This window comes from Girardinichthys multiradiatus, chromosome 1, assembly GCF_021462225.1.
Source record: "Girardinichthys multiradiatus isolate DD_20200921_A chromosome 1, DD_fGirMul_XY1, whole genome shotgun sequence".
In the NCBI taxonomy this organism is placed as follows: domain Eukaryota; kingdom Metazoa; phylum Chordata; class Actinopteri; order Cyprinodontiformes; family Goodeidae; genus Girardinichthys; species Girardinichthys multiradiatus.
Window position 1 is genome coordinate 2133065 of NC_061794.1, and position 18149 is coordinate 2151213.

The 18149-nt window shown below is 43.8% G+C and overlaps 1 protein-coding gene across 2 annotated transcripts in view; it reads left to right on the forward strand.

The window, feature by feature from the left end:
- The window catches only part of asxl1 (ASXL transcriptional regulator 1), an 88685-nt gene that overhangs the window by 12872 nt on the left and 57664 nt on the right, over positions 1 to 18149 (forward strand). For both annotated transcript variants that reach the window (XM_047363810.1, XM_047363817.1), the window contains exon 2: positions 16752 to 16834. In XM_047363810.1, coding sequence (XP_047219766.1) covers positions 16752 to 16834 — 83 coding nt within the window. The remainder of the gene's footprint in view (positions 1 to 16751; positions 16835 to 18149) is intronic.

An 18149-nucleotide genomic window follows, 5' to 3' on the forward strand; every position in this document is an offset into this window, starting at 1 on the left:
ATGTTGATAAAACAAGTCGTCAAATTTGTTTTTCACAAAGAATTTTGGTTTTACATCACTGATCACAAATATACAGTGCTCAAATGATCCTAGAGGCTATGTTGTCTGGGGCCTAAATGCCCCTGGTAGGGTCTCCCATGGCAAAGAGGTTCTAGGTGATGGGTCAGACAAAGAATGGTTCAAGAACCCCTCATGAAGAACACAATATCGAGGCACGTGACGTCGCCCGGTACGGCGGAGCCGGGGTCCCACCCTGGAGCCAGGCCTGGGGTCGGGACTCGTCGGAGAGCGCCTGGTGGCCGGGTTGCTCCTCGCGGGACCCGGCCGGGCCAAGCCCGAACGAGAGACGCGAGGCCATCCCCCAGTGGGCCCACCACCTGCAGGGGGAACCGTGAGGGACCGGTGCAAAGAGGATTGGGTGGCGGACGAAGGTGGAGACCTGAACGGCCCAATCCCCGGATGCTTAGGTTGGCTCTAGGGACGTGGAATGTCACCTCGCTGGGGGGGAAGGAGCCTGAGCTGGTGCGGGAGGTCGAGAGATATCTACTAGAAATAGTCGGGCTCGCCTCCACGCACAGCGTGGGCTCTGGAACCCATCTCCTTGAGAGGGGTTGGACTCTGTTCTACTCTGGTGTGGCCCACGGGGAGAGGCGGCGGGCTGGTGTGGGTTTGCTTGTTGCCCCCCAGCTCAGCCGTCTCGTGTTGGGGTTTACCCCAGTGGATGAGAGGGTTGTATCCCTGCGCCTTCGGGTTGGGGAGAGGTCTCTGACTATCATCTCAGCCTACGGGCCGAGTGGTATTGCGGAGTACCTGGCCTTCTTGGCGTCCCTGTTGGGGGTGCTGGATAGTGCCTCTCCTGGGGACTCCATTATTCTGCTGGGGGACTTCAACGCCCACGTGAGAAATGACAGTGACACCTGGAGAGGCGTGATTGGGAGGAATGGCCTCCCCGATCTGAATCCGAGCAGTGTTTTGTTATTGGACTTCTGTGCTAGTCACGGATTGTCCATAATGAACACCATATTCCAACATAAGGGTGTCCATCAGTGCACTTGGCAGCAGGATACCCTAGGCAGGAGGTCAATGATCGACTTTGTTGTCGTATCATCAGACCTTCGGCCGCATGTTTTGGACACTCGGGTGAAGAGAGGGGCTGAGCTGTCCACTGATCACCACCTGGTGGTGAGTTGGATCCGCTGGGGGAGGAGAAAGCCGGACAGACTTGGCAGGCCCAAGCGCATAGTGAGGGTCTGCTGGGAACGTCTGGCAGAGCACTCGGCCAGGGATATATTCAACTCTAACCTCCGGGAGAGCTTTGACCAGATTCCGAGGGATGTTGGAGACATAGAGTCCGAGTGGACCATGTTCTCCACATCTATTGTCGATGCTGCTGCCCGTAGCTGCGGCCGTAACGTCTGCGGTGCCTGTCGCGGCGGCAATCCTCGAATCCGTGGTGGACAGCGGCAGTAAGGGACGCTGTCACGCTGAAGAAGGAGTCCTATCGGCTGTGGTTGGCTTGTGGGACTCCTGAGGCGGCTGACGGCAAAAACTCGGACCTGGGAGGAGTTCGGTGAGGCAATGGAGAAGGACTACCGGTTGTCCCCGAAGCGATTCTGGCAAACCGTCCGGCGCCTCAGGAGGGGGAAGCAGTGCTTCGAGGATGTCCTCAATCCTGCAATCACGCATTCCCTGGTGGAAACGAAGGCTTGGGACTCGGGGTTGGACTCTTTCATCACCCAGGCAGAAGTCACCGAGGTGGTTAAAAAGCTCTGCGGTGGCAAGGCTTCGGGGTTGGATGAGATCCACCCTGAGTACCTCAAGTCTTTGGATGTTGTGGGGCTGCCATGGTTGACACGCCTCTTCAACATTGCGTGGCGGACGGGGACAGTGCCTTTGGAATGGCAGACTGGGGTGGTGGTGAGAGGAGAGTCAGGCCGATAGTTAAACCCCGGCTTCAGGAGGAGCAGTGTGGTTTTCGTCCCGGCCGTGGAACACTGGACCAGCTCTATACCCTCTACAGGGTACTCGAGGGTTCATGGGAGTTTGCCCAACCGGTCCACATGTGTTTTGTGGACCTGGAGAAAGCATTCGACTGTGTCCCTCGTGATGCCCTGTGGGGGGTGCTCCAGGAGTATGGAATCGTTTGCTCTTTACTAGGGGCCATCCGGTCTCTGTACAAGCGGAGCAGGAGTTTGGTTCGCATTGGCGGCACTAAGTCGGACCTGTTCCCGGTGCATGTTGGACTCCGGCAGGGCTGCCCTTTGTCACCGGTCCTGTTCATAACTTTTATGGACAGGATTTCTAGGCGCAGCCAAGGGCCGGAGGGGGTCTGGTCTGGGGACCAGAGGATTTCGTCTCTTCTTTTTGCAGATGACGTGGTCCTGCTGGCCCCATCTAGCCAAGACCTACAGCATGCAGTGGGGCTGTTCACAGCCGAGTGCGAAGCCGCTGGGATGAAGACCAGCTCCTCTAAGTCCGAGGCCATGGTTCTCGACCGGAAAAGGGTGGCTTGTCCTCTTCAGGTTGGAGGGGAGTTCCTGCCTCAAGTGGAAGAGTTTAAGTATCTTGGGGTCTTGTTCACGAGTGAGGGAAGAATGGAGCGGGAGATCGACAGACGGATCGGTGCGGCTGCCACAGTAATGGGGGCGCTGTGCCGGTCCGTTGTGGTGAAGAGAGAGCTGAGCCGAAAAGCGAAGCTCTCGATTTACCGGTCGGTCTACGTTCCTACACTCACCTATAGCCATGAACTTTGGGTCATGACCGATAGAACGAGATCCCGGATACAAGCGGCCGAAATGAGCTTCCTCCGTAGGGTGGCCGGGCACTCCCTTATAGATAGGTTGAGGAGCTCGGCCGTCCGGGAGGGGCTCGGAGTAGAGCCGCTGCTCCTCCACATCGAGAGGAGCCAGTTGAGGTGGTTCGGGCATCTGTACTTCCTCGGGAGGTGTTCCAATCACGTCCCACCGGGAGGAGGCCCAGGGGACGGCCCAGGACACGCTGGAGGGACTACGTCTCTCGGCTGGCCTGGGAATTCCTTGGGCTCCCCCCGGAGGAGTTGGAAGAGGTGCCTGGGGAGAGGGACGTCTGGGCGTCTCTGCTGAGTCTGCTGCCCCCGCGACCCGGTCCCGGATAAAGCGGAAGACGACGAGTACGAGTACCTTAGTCAAGCATTCCCTCTGGTTGAGCACACCTAGTTTTCAAGTTTTCACACCAATTTTCCAATTCCAGGCTAACACCCTGCCTGTTGCTACGGCACCAAAGAATATGTCAGTAGCCAACAGAGATGATGGAGACAGAGAAGGAGTCCTTGTAGGGCTTGTTTTTCTTTGAGGACTCCTTAAAACACATGATAGGTACCATTCATTCGACGTCATATAATTTGTAAATTTTTAATTAAAAACTTTAGAGTGGCTTTTGACTGTGCTGTCTAAACATCATTTTAGTGTTCAGTCCAATTTTCCTTTCATTTTCTTATCTATCATTTTACCATTCATTTTTTTATCTTTTTTATCTTATTTTAATTAATTTGTCAGTCAGTCAGTCAGTCATTTTCTACCGCTTATTCCATAGTGGGTCGTGGGGGAGCTGGTGCCTATCTCCAGCAGTCTATGGGCGAGAGGCAGGGTACACCCTGGACAGATCGCCAGTCCATCACAGGGCAACACACAAACAACCATGCACACACTCATTCATACACCTACGGTCAATTTAGAGTGACCAATTAACCTAACAGGCATGTCTTTGGACTGTGGGAGGAAGCCGGAGTACCCGGTGAGAACCCACGCATGCACGGGGAGAACATGCAAACTCCATGCAGAAAGACCCCCGGCCGGGAATCGAACCCAGGACCTTCTTGCTGCAAGGCAACAGTGCTACAAAATGCGCCACCGTGCCACCATTAATTAATTTGTATTCTCTTTAATTATTTGTTTCTTTAATTACGTTTATGCCACTGTAATGTACTTTTCCTATTATGCCTCTTTCTCTTTTTTTTATGTACAGCACTTTGAATTGTCTTGCTACTGAAATGTGCTATGTAAATTTGCCTTGCCTTTATGAACCTAGATGGTTTGGTGGAATCCGGTGTATGCCAGGTGTTAGTGGATGCAGACCCTTTGCACATCAGACGCCTGGTCTGGATTCTGCCAAATTGGAGGAATAAGCCCTTCGTTTAAGGGATAGATCCATCCCATAACATATACTTTCGTGATACAGTTTTGTTTACACACTTGGGCAGCATCATGATGTGTATGTGGAGGCCCACCCTTGACCTAGATTTGCCTGCGTTGGGTTTGGACTCCATTAGTGATGAGCATTTTTTTTTTTGTATACAGAATGATCTGCAACATGTGAAGATGTCCACAACCATTTCTTTAAGAGCTAGTTGTACAAAATATATTTTTTTATAACCATTATTTGTCAAATGTAGGTCCCTTCCAAAGTGCGTACAGGAATGCAACATGTTATGAACTTAACTATACAGTCCCCTCTCCCTCCCTCCTGTAAATCCCCTTCTGCTACTAAGTGGTATCATAAATAAGTATGTGGAAAAAAATAGCTATAAAGCAAAGACATATACCGATACATATTCACACGTATACATACATAAGAACTGATTCAATTAAGCAAAAATTAGACAACTTCAACTGTAAGTTCAGTTGTTGACCCTTAAATGTACAAAGTAAAGTTAGCAGCTGCCTGCTCCTCAGTTGTCAAAGCAAGGCTGTTATGCTGTAGTCTCTTAAGATGAACAGCTGTTTGAGGGGGGCATATATTTGCGGCTGACCGAGTGGCACAGACTGGTGGGCCCAGCCATGTTCTGCTAGAGCTCAGGAGGTACCCTTGTGCGATCCGCACAAGGGTACCTCCTGAGCTGGTATCCCATCAAAATAATTAAGTAGTGGTCTGCAATGAGTATAAAACTTGTCAGATGAACCACTAAATGAAAATATTATTTCCTACAGTTTCAGAAGGCTAAGAACATCATGTAGCCATACTTTTATCAGTAGAGGTTGAGAAGACTTCCACAATAAAAGGATTCTCATTCGAGCAATGAGGGAGTTAAAGGCAATTACATTATTTTGGATGGCTGTGGTACGGGTGTCATCTGGAGATTTGCCAAAAATACCAGTATGAGGGGTTGGAATTAGAATAATGCTTAAAATGCCTAATGAGATTTTTTTGAAGAACATATGCCAGAATTCAGACAACTTGGGGCACGTCCAGAACATGTTGGTGAGGTTACTTGGAGTCTGCAACCATCTACCACAATTGTTTTCTAATTTGTCTGGATAAAGCCCTGAAAGTTTTTCTTTACTATAGTGTAGTCTGTGGAGGACTTTAAACTGTATTAGTAAGTCTAGAAAACCTGGTTGACGAGTTACCAGCCTGTACGTCTCCTTTCCAGAATGTCTCAGAGATACTAATTTGACGTTTTGACTCCCAGCTCATCTGAACTTTGTGAAAACTAGATTCACTGGCTAAAGAGAATAACTTGTATAAATATGTGAAATGGCCCTATGACAGAGTTTTGGCTTTAAGAGCTAGATCAATCCCGCTTGGTGTTGGTATTTCTGAGAATGATGTAGTATGCTGCAGATTATTCCATCTTTGTAGATCAGACTTGACTGTCCTAGTTAAGGAGGTAATGTTTTGGTCACACATTGCCTTTAAGGATTGTGTGATTGAAATATCAAGGTATTTGAATCCTGTGTTAACTAATTTAGAGGGTAGTAAATGGTGTTATGTCTATGGCAATTTGGTTGATTGGAAAATATTCACTTTTAGAAATGTTTAGTTTATATTCAGTTAAATGACCAAATGAATTTAGGTCTGTCAAAATTGGTGTGATGCTTACCAATAGTTCACTCACATATTAAAGTAAATCATCTGTATATAGAGAAACTTGATTTCTCCTGCCCCCTCTATCAGTCCCCCCAAATCCCTCCTCTATCTGGGCATTTGAAAGTGGTTCGATTGCTAGCGCAAATAAGGTTTTTCGGCAGAAAAAGATTATTATATGGAAGATAATCTGGAGTAGGACAGATTCTAAATGTGAGCTAGAGTTTATGCGTGTATTTTGACATCTACTCGTACAATTGATACTTGTTGATAAGATCAAGGAAATGGAATCTTGCATGAGTATAGGTGGCAGGGTATCTTGTCTAAATTTGTGGTTGAACATTTCAAGTAGTGGTGGGGCCAACTGATCAAAAAATATTTTATAGAACTCAGCCGGGTATCAGTCAGGACACTGTTCACTGACTGGATTGATGCCTTACAATTCTGGAAGAGTAAGAAGATGCCTTGACGTTGAACCTCACTCACACCCGACTGTAGTGCTCATTTTGTGTCAGTTAAATAAATAATATTTGTCTACATGTATTGTAATAATATTCTGGAAAGTAGTCTGCCAAGACCATGCTGATCTGTTAATTCTGAGCTGGGTGGCAGCACTCAGCACTTAGCGCTGTGACCTACTTAAGTAAGCTGCGCTTTCACGCTTTGACCAGCTATTCAAATGAATCCCCTGGAGAAACATTATGTCAGCGTTTAGGTTTTTGATGTGTGTCATAACTTTTGTGCGTTTGATGGCTGCGTTTAGCTCACCAGAGTTTGATGAAACAATTCTCACAATTCGCCTGCCAGCACCAACACCCTTGGTTGTACTAGCCGTTGTCCAGCATCCAGCCACAAAATTGTCTGATCAGTCTTGAGACACAAGCAGTGTTGACTGGATAGAGACCTCTGGGCAGAAACAACAGAATATAAAGTAAAGACACACATAACAGTCCCCAAAATGATCAAAATCAATGTCAGTGTTATTCTTCCTCCCCTCTCCCTTATCTCAATTATCAAAACCAATCCCAAATATCCTTTCTGCATCATCTTTGACCTTCTTCTCTACTCGTCTCAGCTCTTCAGCTCTAATGTACCAGTTGGAAATCCCACAACGAGTCTAAACACATTAATAACACCTCTTGAACAGTATTTACAAATATCAGTTAGAACACCAACAGTGAATCAGAAACAATTATTTGGACAAAATAAAAGCCAACACGGGGTAAATTAAATTGCAGGCTTTTTAATTTACCCCGTATTAAACCTTAAATGAACCACAATGCCAGGACTCCTTCCATTGTACTAGTAGCCATAACCATGAGTTGACTTGACACCCTTTTAACTTAAGAAATAATAAAAATATTAAATAATACACTACACTACTTAATCTTAGTTTTGACTTCAAACTAAGATTAAGTAGGGTGTAACATATGTAATCAACTGCAATGTCTGCATGGGATTGAACATGGTTCTTTTATCCAGCTGCATTAGCACAAAGGCTAGCCCAGCATAGCAGTTGAATGGCAAAGTTAAGCCCCAGTTCCACCGTCTCTAGCCAGTCCCGATCAAAACAAAGTAAAGCTTCTTCCAGGGGATTGTTAACATTTGACTGCGAAGGTGGTGGCTTTCTCAAGGGACAGAAATCTCTTCTTCATTCCCCTCTCCAGAGGAATCTGCAAAATGTGCTGGGAAAAGAAGCTCTGAACGGAGGCCAAACTTAAAGATCAGCCATCACTGCGCATTATATAGCCCGTTCTTCTGCAACTACTGGTGTATAATCCTCAAAGATCTGGATTGGTGATCCTCGGTATTGAAGTTTCCCTCGTCTTTTACCTGCTTTCAGAATTATCTGCGCTTTTGTCTGGTAGCGATAGAGATGTATTATTACCGGTCTGGTCCGTGCACCAGGTTGTGGTGAGGGTTCTATGCGCTCTGCCCAACTTCAAAACCTGGTCACCGAGAACTTCAGCCAGCAGTTTTCAGGATCAGTGGTTTAAGCTACTAGCTTAGGAATTGCAGTCTGATAATACAGCACTCTCCACCAATGCTTGGAGGAGAGGAGAATCTCATGTTGAGCTTGAAGCTCAACATGAGATTCCAATGAATCGATTTGCTGACCATGCTCTATCTTTGTCTGTATTTTGTCGAGTCTTGATTCCAGAGCAGCAAATAATGTCTTCAAGTCGGCTGCGATGCTAGCTCTGTGGTCTTCTTGCATATTAGCTATGTCGGCCAGTGCTCCGCTGCTGTTGTCAGAGAGGTGTCTGCTTTGGTGGAGTTAGATGTTTTTATTGTTTTTGGCATTTTTCTGACGTATTCAAGGTTGAAATATTAGTTTTTCCACTCTAGGTTGATTGGGGTTTTAAATAAAAAGACGAGTTTCGGAGTAATTGGTGCAGGACATTGCGACAATACTACTTTCCCATGCTCCCCAGAACTGGAAGTTGATGATCACTCTTCTTTACCTGGTACAGAATATTTTTCTGTATTTTGTTTTAATGTATTTGTCTGACGTACTTATAGACACACCTCTTTAGTGTCACTTGGAAGACTGGGACAGTGACCTCAATCTTTAAGAAACAGTTTCAGAAAGTGTGCTCTAACGTATTGCAGGACCAGCTTCTCTGGGAAAATGTACTGCAGGTTGTTGGAAAAAAGCCTCCAAACGATTGTCAAAGCTCAAATTGGCAAAGAGCAGTGTGCCTTTGGTCCTGGGGGTGGAACAGTAGACCAAGGCCTGTATTCAGTCCTCTCAGAGAGCTCCTATCTTACCCTAAAAATTTTTGCTAGCTTAAGAGTGATTCACTTCGCTACTGAGGGCGACTCTGAGCTAGGAGACGACAGAAATTCCTATCTAGGTGAGAAGGTGTGACGCTGTCTTCTAAGAGCTGTGATTGGTTGTTGAAAGAAACAACTACAACAAAAAGTGCTCCTAGTAATCAATGGAGAGAAATGAACTGATTTATAGAATTTAGACTGGATTCAGAAATGTATAAATCATGATGATAAAACTTAGGAAAATGAACTAATTGTCATTTAGCATCTACATGTTTGAACATAGCTTATTTACATGCTTATCATTAGTTTGATTTGCTTATTATGTTTACTTGCCATGCTGGTCGTTTTCATAATGCATTTATTATATATTAATTAATTTCATATTAATATTAATATTAAAATTCAGCATTTTACTGTGATCTCCTTGTATAATGAGGTTTAGGTTGGTAAAATGACCAAAACAAAACGGAGAAAAGAAGATGGAGAAAACAGAACTGAACAGAGGAGCAGAGCCTGCTGGTGGAGGATAATAGAGAAGTGTTGAAAGGTAGATTTGGTCCTGGGATCACGGTGCGACCAAACAGGCTTTCCCAAGCAGATCAGTGCATCCTTCCCTCTGCTTTGATGCACCAGCCTGGAATGCGAGCAGCGCTGGTACCTGCTGCGTTCAGAAGCTACAGAGAAGATTGCAGCACACCAGACTTCTCCACAGACGGGAGGCGTTGTACAGGACCATTAAAGCTAAGGCTACTGACATCATGTACAATTCTAGAATTGCGCCGCTCAAGGTGGCAGCAGGTTGGAGTAGCTCTGTTACTTTTGATTCTGATTTATTCTTTTTTGGGAACTATTCCTCTTGTGGTGGATACAGTTGATTTTTTTTTTTGGACGACTGTCCTCCCCGGTGTCAGATGCTGTGCAGCTTGGAAGATTTATTCTAATGCTTTCTATTTTTGGACATTTGTTATGCTGCATTGCCATGGCAACAGGGTTGTTTCTTACAACCGGGAGCAGCTGATTAATATCTCAAAAGCTCAAATACTTCAACTACAACCCCATATCCCTGATGAGTTGAAAAGGAGACGCCGTGGATGCAGAGCAAGAGCTAAGAGAAGAGGGAGAAGGAGGAAGTTCAAACCATCTCTTCCGTCGATTATGATGGGCAATGTGAGATCGTTGGGAAACAAGTTGGATGAACTCCAAGCCCTACAAAGGACCCAGCCAGAGTACCGGGCATGCAGTATTGTGTGTTTTACTGAGACATGGCTGCAGGATCATATCCCCGACTCCAGCGTCTCTCTGCCGGGCTTTTTAACCATACGAGCAGACAGAGATTTAAAGAGGAGCGGCAAATGTAAAGGAGATGGACTGGCAGTACTTGTGAACAACAGATGGTGTAATCCAGGACATGTAACTGTGAAGTGTCATCTCTGCAGTCCAGATATTGAACTGTTGGCAGTAAGTTTTCGTCCATATTATTTACCCAGAGAGTTCACCAGTGTTATTTTGGCAACAGTTTATGTTCCACCTTCCGCTGTTGCCGACACTGCATGTGATGCCATCAGCTCAGTTGTTGCTAAGCTACAGACACATAACCCCAATGCTTTTGTGGCAATTTCTGGTGATTTTAACCATGCTTCACTCTCTGCTACACTTACAATGTTTCAACAATTTGTCAGCTGCTCTACCAGAGAAAACAAAACATTGGATTTGTTTTATGCAAATGTCAAGGACTCATACATCTCTACAGCAAGACCTCCTCTAGGCAAATCAGATCACAATCTTGTTTTTCTCTGCTCAAAATATAAGCCCCTTGTTCAGAGGCAACCTGTAATAAAGAGGACTGTGAGAAAATGGTCACAGGAAGCTGAAGAAGCTCTGCAAGGTAAATGCAGAGGACAAATTTTGTTGTAATGTACATGTGCAATGACCAATAAAGATGATTATTGAAGGGCTGTGCAGAGCAGCTCTGTGGCATTCTGCAGCACCTCTTCAACCTTAGCCTGGCCCAGAAGAAGGTTCCGGTGTTGTGGAAGACCTCCTGTCTTGTTCCGGTACCAAAGAAAACCCATCAGTCCTCAATGAGTATAGATCTGTTGCCCTGACATCCCACATCATGAAGGTCCTAGAGAGACTCCTGTTGGCCCACCTGAGTAAGCAAACAGTAAACCATCAGGACCCCCTTCAGTTTGCTTATCGCTTTGGAGTTGAAGATGCCATCATCCACCTGCTTCAACAAACCCAGTGTCATCTGGACAAAGCCTTCTATGTATATAGTGCTTAGATTATTGTACTGTATCTTGTCTAGAGTTTGCATTTATGTTTATATATTTTTTCCAAGTTTTGCCAAATGTATTTTTTGAAAGCATTTTGCAGTCTGTGAATATTTAAAGAATTATGTACTATATTGTTTGTAATTTTGTTAATTTCTCATTCATGGTAATTATTGTTTCTATTATTTATTTATCCTTCATAATATTACCTTACTAGTGGTGCATCTTTAATCTGTCCTGCTGATGAAACTATTTAATTTCACCCTATGGGGATGTAAAGGTTTATCGCTATATTAATAATTGTATGATTGTTATAGAAGTGTATGTACTCAACAATTAAAGGAGTGGATCTCTGCGCGGTCTTTCTGGTAGCGTTTTATTAATTCACAGTTGTTCATTGTTCAGAGAATATCTCTTCTTTCTCTCTGTCTTTCTGCTATCTTCTCTGCTTAAAACACCCTTGGGATCACTAAAGGTCCTCCTCACTACTCTTAACATTTGTTCACTTCAGGAGCTCTTTTAAGCACCAAGGTGCTTTGTGAATAACTCTTATCTTACTGAAGGAAAATACTAAGAAAAATCATATTCTAAGATTTTTTTTGGAATGATGTCACAAGGAGCTACTTTTAGTATTAGGAATCTTAGTGAATATGGGCCCAGATCTTTACCCTTATCGAATCGCTGAGGGCGTGATGCTTTTTGTAGATATGAAGAGAATCCTTAAGATCATTATCTTCACTGCATTTTGTGGCTAGGACTGCGAAAATATGTGGTGCGGGGTTGCTTTTAAGGACTATTTGCTCATTATGTGAACAACATCAGAACTGTGCCTTTATCCTAGATGCCAAGAGAACCATGTTTCCAGTTCGGGTTGGAGTCTACCAGGGTTGGCTCCTGTCTCTGTTCCTGTCTGTGTTGTTTATAAGCAAGATTTTATGGTTTAGAAGAGAAGGACATCTGTGTTGATAACATTTGTTTTGCAAATATTTGGTTCTGTTCAGGTTTGAAATGCAGAACCTCTAAGTCTGAAGCCATGGTTTGAGAAATAGGAGGACCAGTTCTTTTCTGGTCACTTTCTGCCTCAAGCGGAGGGGTTCATGTCAGTTTTTCTCATGAGTGGATGATACGACAGAGTGAGCGACTGAAATGGATTGGGGCCTTGTCTGCTGTAATGTGCGCACAGCTTGTGTATGTCGTAAAGAAAGTGCTGCCTTCTTCGTGACATACACAGTAAGTCAGTGAGACCCCTGATTTACTGGCCTATGTTGAACCCTCGTTTACGATGATAAAATATGGATCATTACTGAAACAATGAGATTCCACATACAAGGGACTGAAATTAGCTTATTGGTTAGTGTGGCTGGACTCAGCCGCACTATCCATGGATGGAAACCTTAACAATGTGTCCCGGCTATAGTGCTTACAGTAATGACAAATAAAGGATGGCAAATAAATAGGTGCAGACAGTAGCATAATCACTTATCAAGAGATTGGAAAACAAATGGTAGCCAAAGATTCACTGATAGCAACTTGCTCTAAAGGAGCAACAACATCTACCAGTCTGCTTACTTACTTGGACAATGAAACTGAAACACCTGGTTTTAGACCACAATAATTTATTAGAATGGTGTAGGACCTCCTTTTGCAGCCAATACAGTGTCAATTTGTCTTGGGAATGACATATACAAGTCCTGCACAGTGGTCAGAGGGATTTTAAGCCATTCTTCTTGCAGGATAGTGTCCGGGTCACTACGTGATACTGGTGGCGGAAAACGTTTCCTGACTCGCTCCTCCAAAGCACCCCAAAGTGGCTCAATAATATTTAGATCTGGTGACTGTGCAGGCCATGGGAGATGTTCAACTTCACTTTCATGTTCATCAAACCAATCTTTCACCAGTCTTGCTGTGTGTATTGGTGCATTGTCATCCTGATACACGGCATTGCCTTCAGGATACAATGTTTGAACCATTGGATGCACATGGTCCTCAAGAATGGTTCGGTAGTCCTTGGCAGTGACGCGCCCATCTAGCACAAATATTGGGCCAAGGGAATGCCATGAAATGGCAGCCCAAACCATCACTGATCCACCTCCATGCTTCACTCTGGGCATGCAACAGTCTGGGTGGTACACTTCTTTGGGGTTTCTCCACACCGCAACTCTCCCGGATGTGGGGAAAACAGTAAAGGTGGACTCATCAGATAACAATACATGTTTCACATTGTCCACAGCCCAAGATTTGCGCTCCTTGCACCATTGAAACTGACATTTGGCATCGGCATGAGTGACCAAAGGTCTGGCTATAGCAGCCCGGCAGTGTATATTGACCCTGTGTATCTCCCGACGGACAGTTCTGGTGGAAACAGGAGAGTTGAGGTGCACATTTAATTCTCCTGTGATTTGGGCAGCCGTGGTTTTATGTTTTTTGGATACAATCTGGGTTAGCACCCGAACATCCCTTTCAGACAGCTTCCTCTTGCATCCACAGTTAATCCTGTTGGATGTGGTTCGTCCTTCTTGGTGGTATTCTGACATTACCCTGGATACCGTGGCTCTTGATACATCACAAAGACTTGCTGTCTTGGTCACAGATGCGCCAGCAGGACGTGCACCAACAATTTGTCCTCTTTTGAACTCTGGTATGTCTATGGGGTAAGAACGCTGTCAAAAATAATGTGTATGTAAAGACGGAAATGTGTGCATATTAGTCAATAGTTGTGCATAAGTAAAATCCAAAAGAGGTATTGTATATTTTCTCTGTAGTTATATAATGATGTACAGTAGGTGGCAGTATGCACCTCTGAATTTGTTGCGAACCGACAGCAGAAGAAGAGAAGAAGAAGCAGAACTAGCGCCAAGATGACGGACTAAGAGCATATATTAATGACATTAAGACATATATAAACTTTTTAACTTTGTACCGTGGTTTATTGGTCCGTTTATTTGGCGGTAGTTCTGCTGCTTCTTCTTCTCTTCTTCTGCTAGCGTTTTGCAACAAATTCAGAGGTGCATGCTGCCATCTACTGTACATCATTGTATAACTCCACCCACTATATTCTGAGCCTGAGATCACGTGACACCAAGTCGCTGATGTAAATTCGTATTCTCAAAGAAAAGAAATTGTATTCACAAACTGTTATAACATATTGTATTCATAAAGAATAAACCACAACTGTAAACTTGAACTTTGTGTTTGTAATTTCTTGAAGCTGTAACATTTTATTTTGTATTCTTATAGAGAAAATATACAATCCCTCTTTTGGATTTAACTTATGCACAACTATTGACTAATATGCACACATTTCCGTCTTTACATACACATTGTTTTTGACAGCGTTCTTACCCCATATACAGGTCCTTCTCAAAATATTAGCATATTGTGATAAAGTTCATTATTTTCCATAATGTAATGATGAAAATTTAACATTCATATATTTTAGATTCATTGCACACTGAAATATTTCAGGTCTTTTATTGTCTTAATACGGATGATTTTGGCATACAGCTCATGAAAACCCAAAATTCCTATCTCACAAAATTAGCATATCATTAAAAGGGTCTCTAAACGAGCTATGAACCTAATCATCTGAATCAACGAGATAACTCTAAACACCTGCAAAAGATTCCTGAGGCCTTTAAAACTCCCAGCCTGGTTCATCACTCAAAACCCCAATCATGGGTAAGACTGCCGACCTGACTGCTGTCCAGAAGGCCACTATTGACACCCTCAAGCAAGAGGGTAAGAGACAGAAAGAAATTTCTGAACGAATAGGCTGTTCCCAGAGTGCTGTATCAAGGCACCTCAGTGGGAAGTCTGTGGGAAGGAAAAAGTGTGGCAGAAAACGCTGCACAACGAGAAGAGGTGACCGGACCCTGAGGAAGATTGTGGAGAAGGGCCGATTCCAGAACTTGGGGGACCTGCGGAAGCAGTGGACTGAGACTGGAGTAGAAACATCCAGAGCCACCATGCACAGGCGTGTGCAGGAAATGGGCTACAGGTGCCGCATTCCCCAGGTCACGCCACTTTTGAACCAGAAACAGCGGCAGAAGCACCTGACCTGGGCTACAGAGAAGCAGCACTGGACTGTTGCTCAGTGGTCCAAAGTACCTTTTTCGGATGAAAGCAAATTCTGCATGTCATTCGGAAATCAAGGTGTCAGAGTCTGGAGGAAGACTGGGGAGAAGGAAATGCCAAAATGCCAGAAGTCCAGGTTCAAGTACCCACAGTCAGTGATGGTCTGGGGTGCCGTGTCAGCTGCTGGTGTTGGTCCACTGTGTTTTATCAAGGGCAGGGTCAATGCAGCTAGCTATCAGGAGATTTTGAAGCACTTCATGCTTCCATCTGCTGAAAAGCTTTATGGAGATGAAGATTTCATTTTTCAGCACGACCTGGCACCTTCTCACAGTGCCAAAACCACCGGTAAATGGTTTACTGACCACGGTATCACTGTGCTCAATTGGCCTGCCAACTCTCCTGACCTGAACCCCATAGAGAATCTGTGGGATATTGTGAAGAGAACGTTGAGAGACTCAAGACCCAACACTCTGGATGAGCTAAAGGCCGCTATCGAAGCATCCTGGGCCTCCATAAGACCTCAGCAGTGCCACAGGCTGATTGCCTCCATGCCACGCCGCATTGAAGCAGTCATTTCTGCAAAAGGATTCCTGACCAAGTATTGAGTGCATAACTGTACATGATTATTTGAAGGTTGACGTTTTTTGTATTAAAAACACTTTTCTTTTATTAGTTGGATGAAATATGCTAATTTTGTGAGATAGGAATTTTGGGTTTTTATGAGCTGTATGCCACAATCATCCGTATTAAGACAATAAAAGACCTGAAATATTTCAGTTAGTGTGCAATTCATCTAAAATATATGAATGTTAAATTTTCATCATGACATTATGGAAAATAATGAACTTTATCACAATATGCTAATATTTTGAGAAGGACCTGTATGTCACCCATAATGTTGTGTGCATTTCAATATTTTGAGCAAAACTGTGCTCTTACACTGCTAATTGAACCTTCACACTCTGCTCTTACTGGTGCAATGTGCAATCAATGAAGACTGGCTACCAGGCTGGTCCAATTTAGCCATGAAACCTCCCACACTAAAATGACAGGTGTTTCAGTTTCATTGTCCAACCCCTGTAGTTAACAAGTGATAGCATGGTAGTCTGTTAGCTTGTTAGCAAATTCATCTGACCTAGTTTTTTCGACATGGCTTAGCAATATGTTATTATCCAATAACTGGATTTCTTGCTACTATGAAAAAAACTTGATGCTTTCTACCTCATTGTTAAAATGAGAACTACAATATTACTAACAACAATGTGGATATATTGCAAACCTTTGGTACTAAATTGCATTTAAAAATGTTCAGAATCCTTTCAGTTGTTTGGGTTATGTCTCAAAGAACTTTGTAAAGTTCTTGAGACGGCATGCGTTGTGAATTGACGGTATATAGATAAAATTGAACTGAATTGACTCAATTACAAATGTATGGCATATGCACCATGAAACAGTAGCTAGTTGTTTATTTTAAGGTGTTTGTCAACATTATATGTTACTTCTTCTCTGGATTGATCTGTTCTTTTAGTTACCATACTAAAAAAATTAGATGAAGGAATTTGCTTGCTGTAGCTTTATCAAAACAACCTTATCTGAACTATGCCTAAGACCCATTTTGTATATATGTTTCTGTATGTGTTAAATCATTCATAGAGGTCTTGTAGAGTTGTATTTCATGATATTGCTCTGGAACGTACAAAGTTTTTAAATTGTTATTTATGTGAAGCTCTTATTTTACGAGTTTTCCTGGTTCAGTTTGTGTTGTTCAAAAACCATATCTTCCAGGTGCTGGAGAACTTCTCTGATGCACCAATGACTCCGAAACAAATCCTCCATGTCATCCAGAGCAAGGGGCTGAAAGAAATGAGGTCAGACACACACACACACACACACACACACACACACACAGTCAGATTTGGTGACTGCAAGCTAGATTAACTTGAGAATATACCAATAATGCCTTTATACTAGGGTTGTCCTATCCACAGTAAAGGGAACAGAGTTGGCTTCCTCAAATAATGTGCTACGTTTGGGCAAGTGCGAAAGCCCATCCAAACTCTGGTGCTGATCAAACAAGGGAACTCTTCTCCACCTGAAAACATATTTCTTGTTTCACTTGAAAGTAAAACTTGGCACAGTTTGCTTACAGTGGGATATCAAACACTAGCAAAGGGACTAGTGCCCCTTTTCCATTTACTGTTCCAGCAATGCATTGCTCAACTCTGCTCTACCTTTGCTCTGCTCAGCACAAAATCTATTGTGTTTTTATTGTATCATCTGCTGTGCAAAGTAAAATAAACACTCTCCGTCACACATCATGTCATCTTAAAACAGTAAGTTTGCGGAGTCCATAAAACCGTCCCATCAACAACTCGCTAGACAATAGCCAAAAATGCTGTCCATGATTTCGAACCCATGCCATGGCTTTCTGTTTGACCTGCTCTGGCCATTTTAGTTCATGTTTGTGTGCACAAACATGGGCAATTAAGTTGATTCTGATTATAATAAAATTTGTTGTGCTTTTCCCAGCACTACAGTTTGTGCTAAATTCTATGGTTTACTATTCTCTCCACTACCTGAGTGAGCCCTTTCTCATGCAGCTGACACATGACATCCTAAGCTCATGGCCAATCAGTGAACAGCAGTCTTAAGATTTATTAGCAAGGTTGGATCCTTAAACAAAATATTCATCCATTCCTTCTAGTAAAAACAGAAGTTTTAGATATCCAGAATAACATTCTTTCTATCCACAGTGAACATTTGAGCTATCTCAAACATCATTCTTATGCTAACATATGATCTCAAATTTTTTTTATTCTTGCATATTGGGTATGTACAGGGGTTGGACAATGAAACTGAAACACCTGGTTTTAGACCACAATAATTTCTTAGTATGTTGAAGGGCCTCCTTTGGCAGCCAATACAGTGTCAATTCGTCTTGGGAATGACATATACAAGTCCTGCACAGTGTTCAGAGGGATTTTAAGCCATTCTTCTTGCAGGATAGTGGCCAGGTCACTACGTGATACTGGTGGAGGACAACGCTTCCTGACTCGCTCCTCCAAAACATCCCAAAGGGGCTCAATAATATTTAGATCTGGTGACTGTGCAGGCCATGGGAGATGTTCATCTTCACTTTCATGTTCATCAAACCAATCTTTCACCAGTCTTGCTGTACAGGTG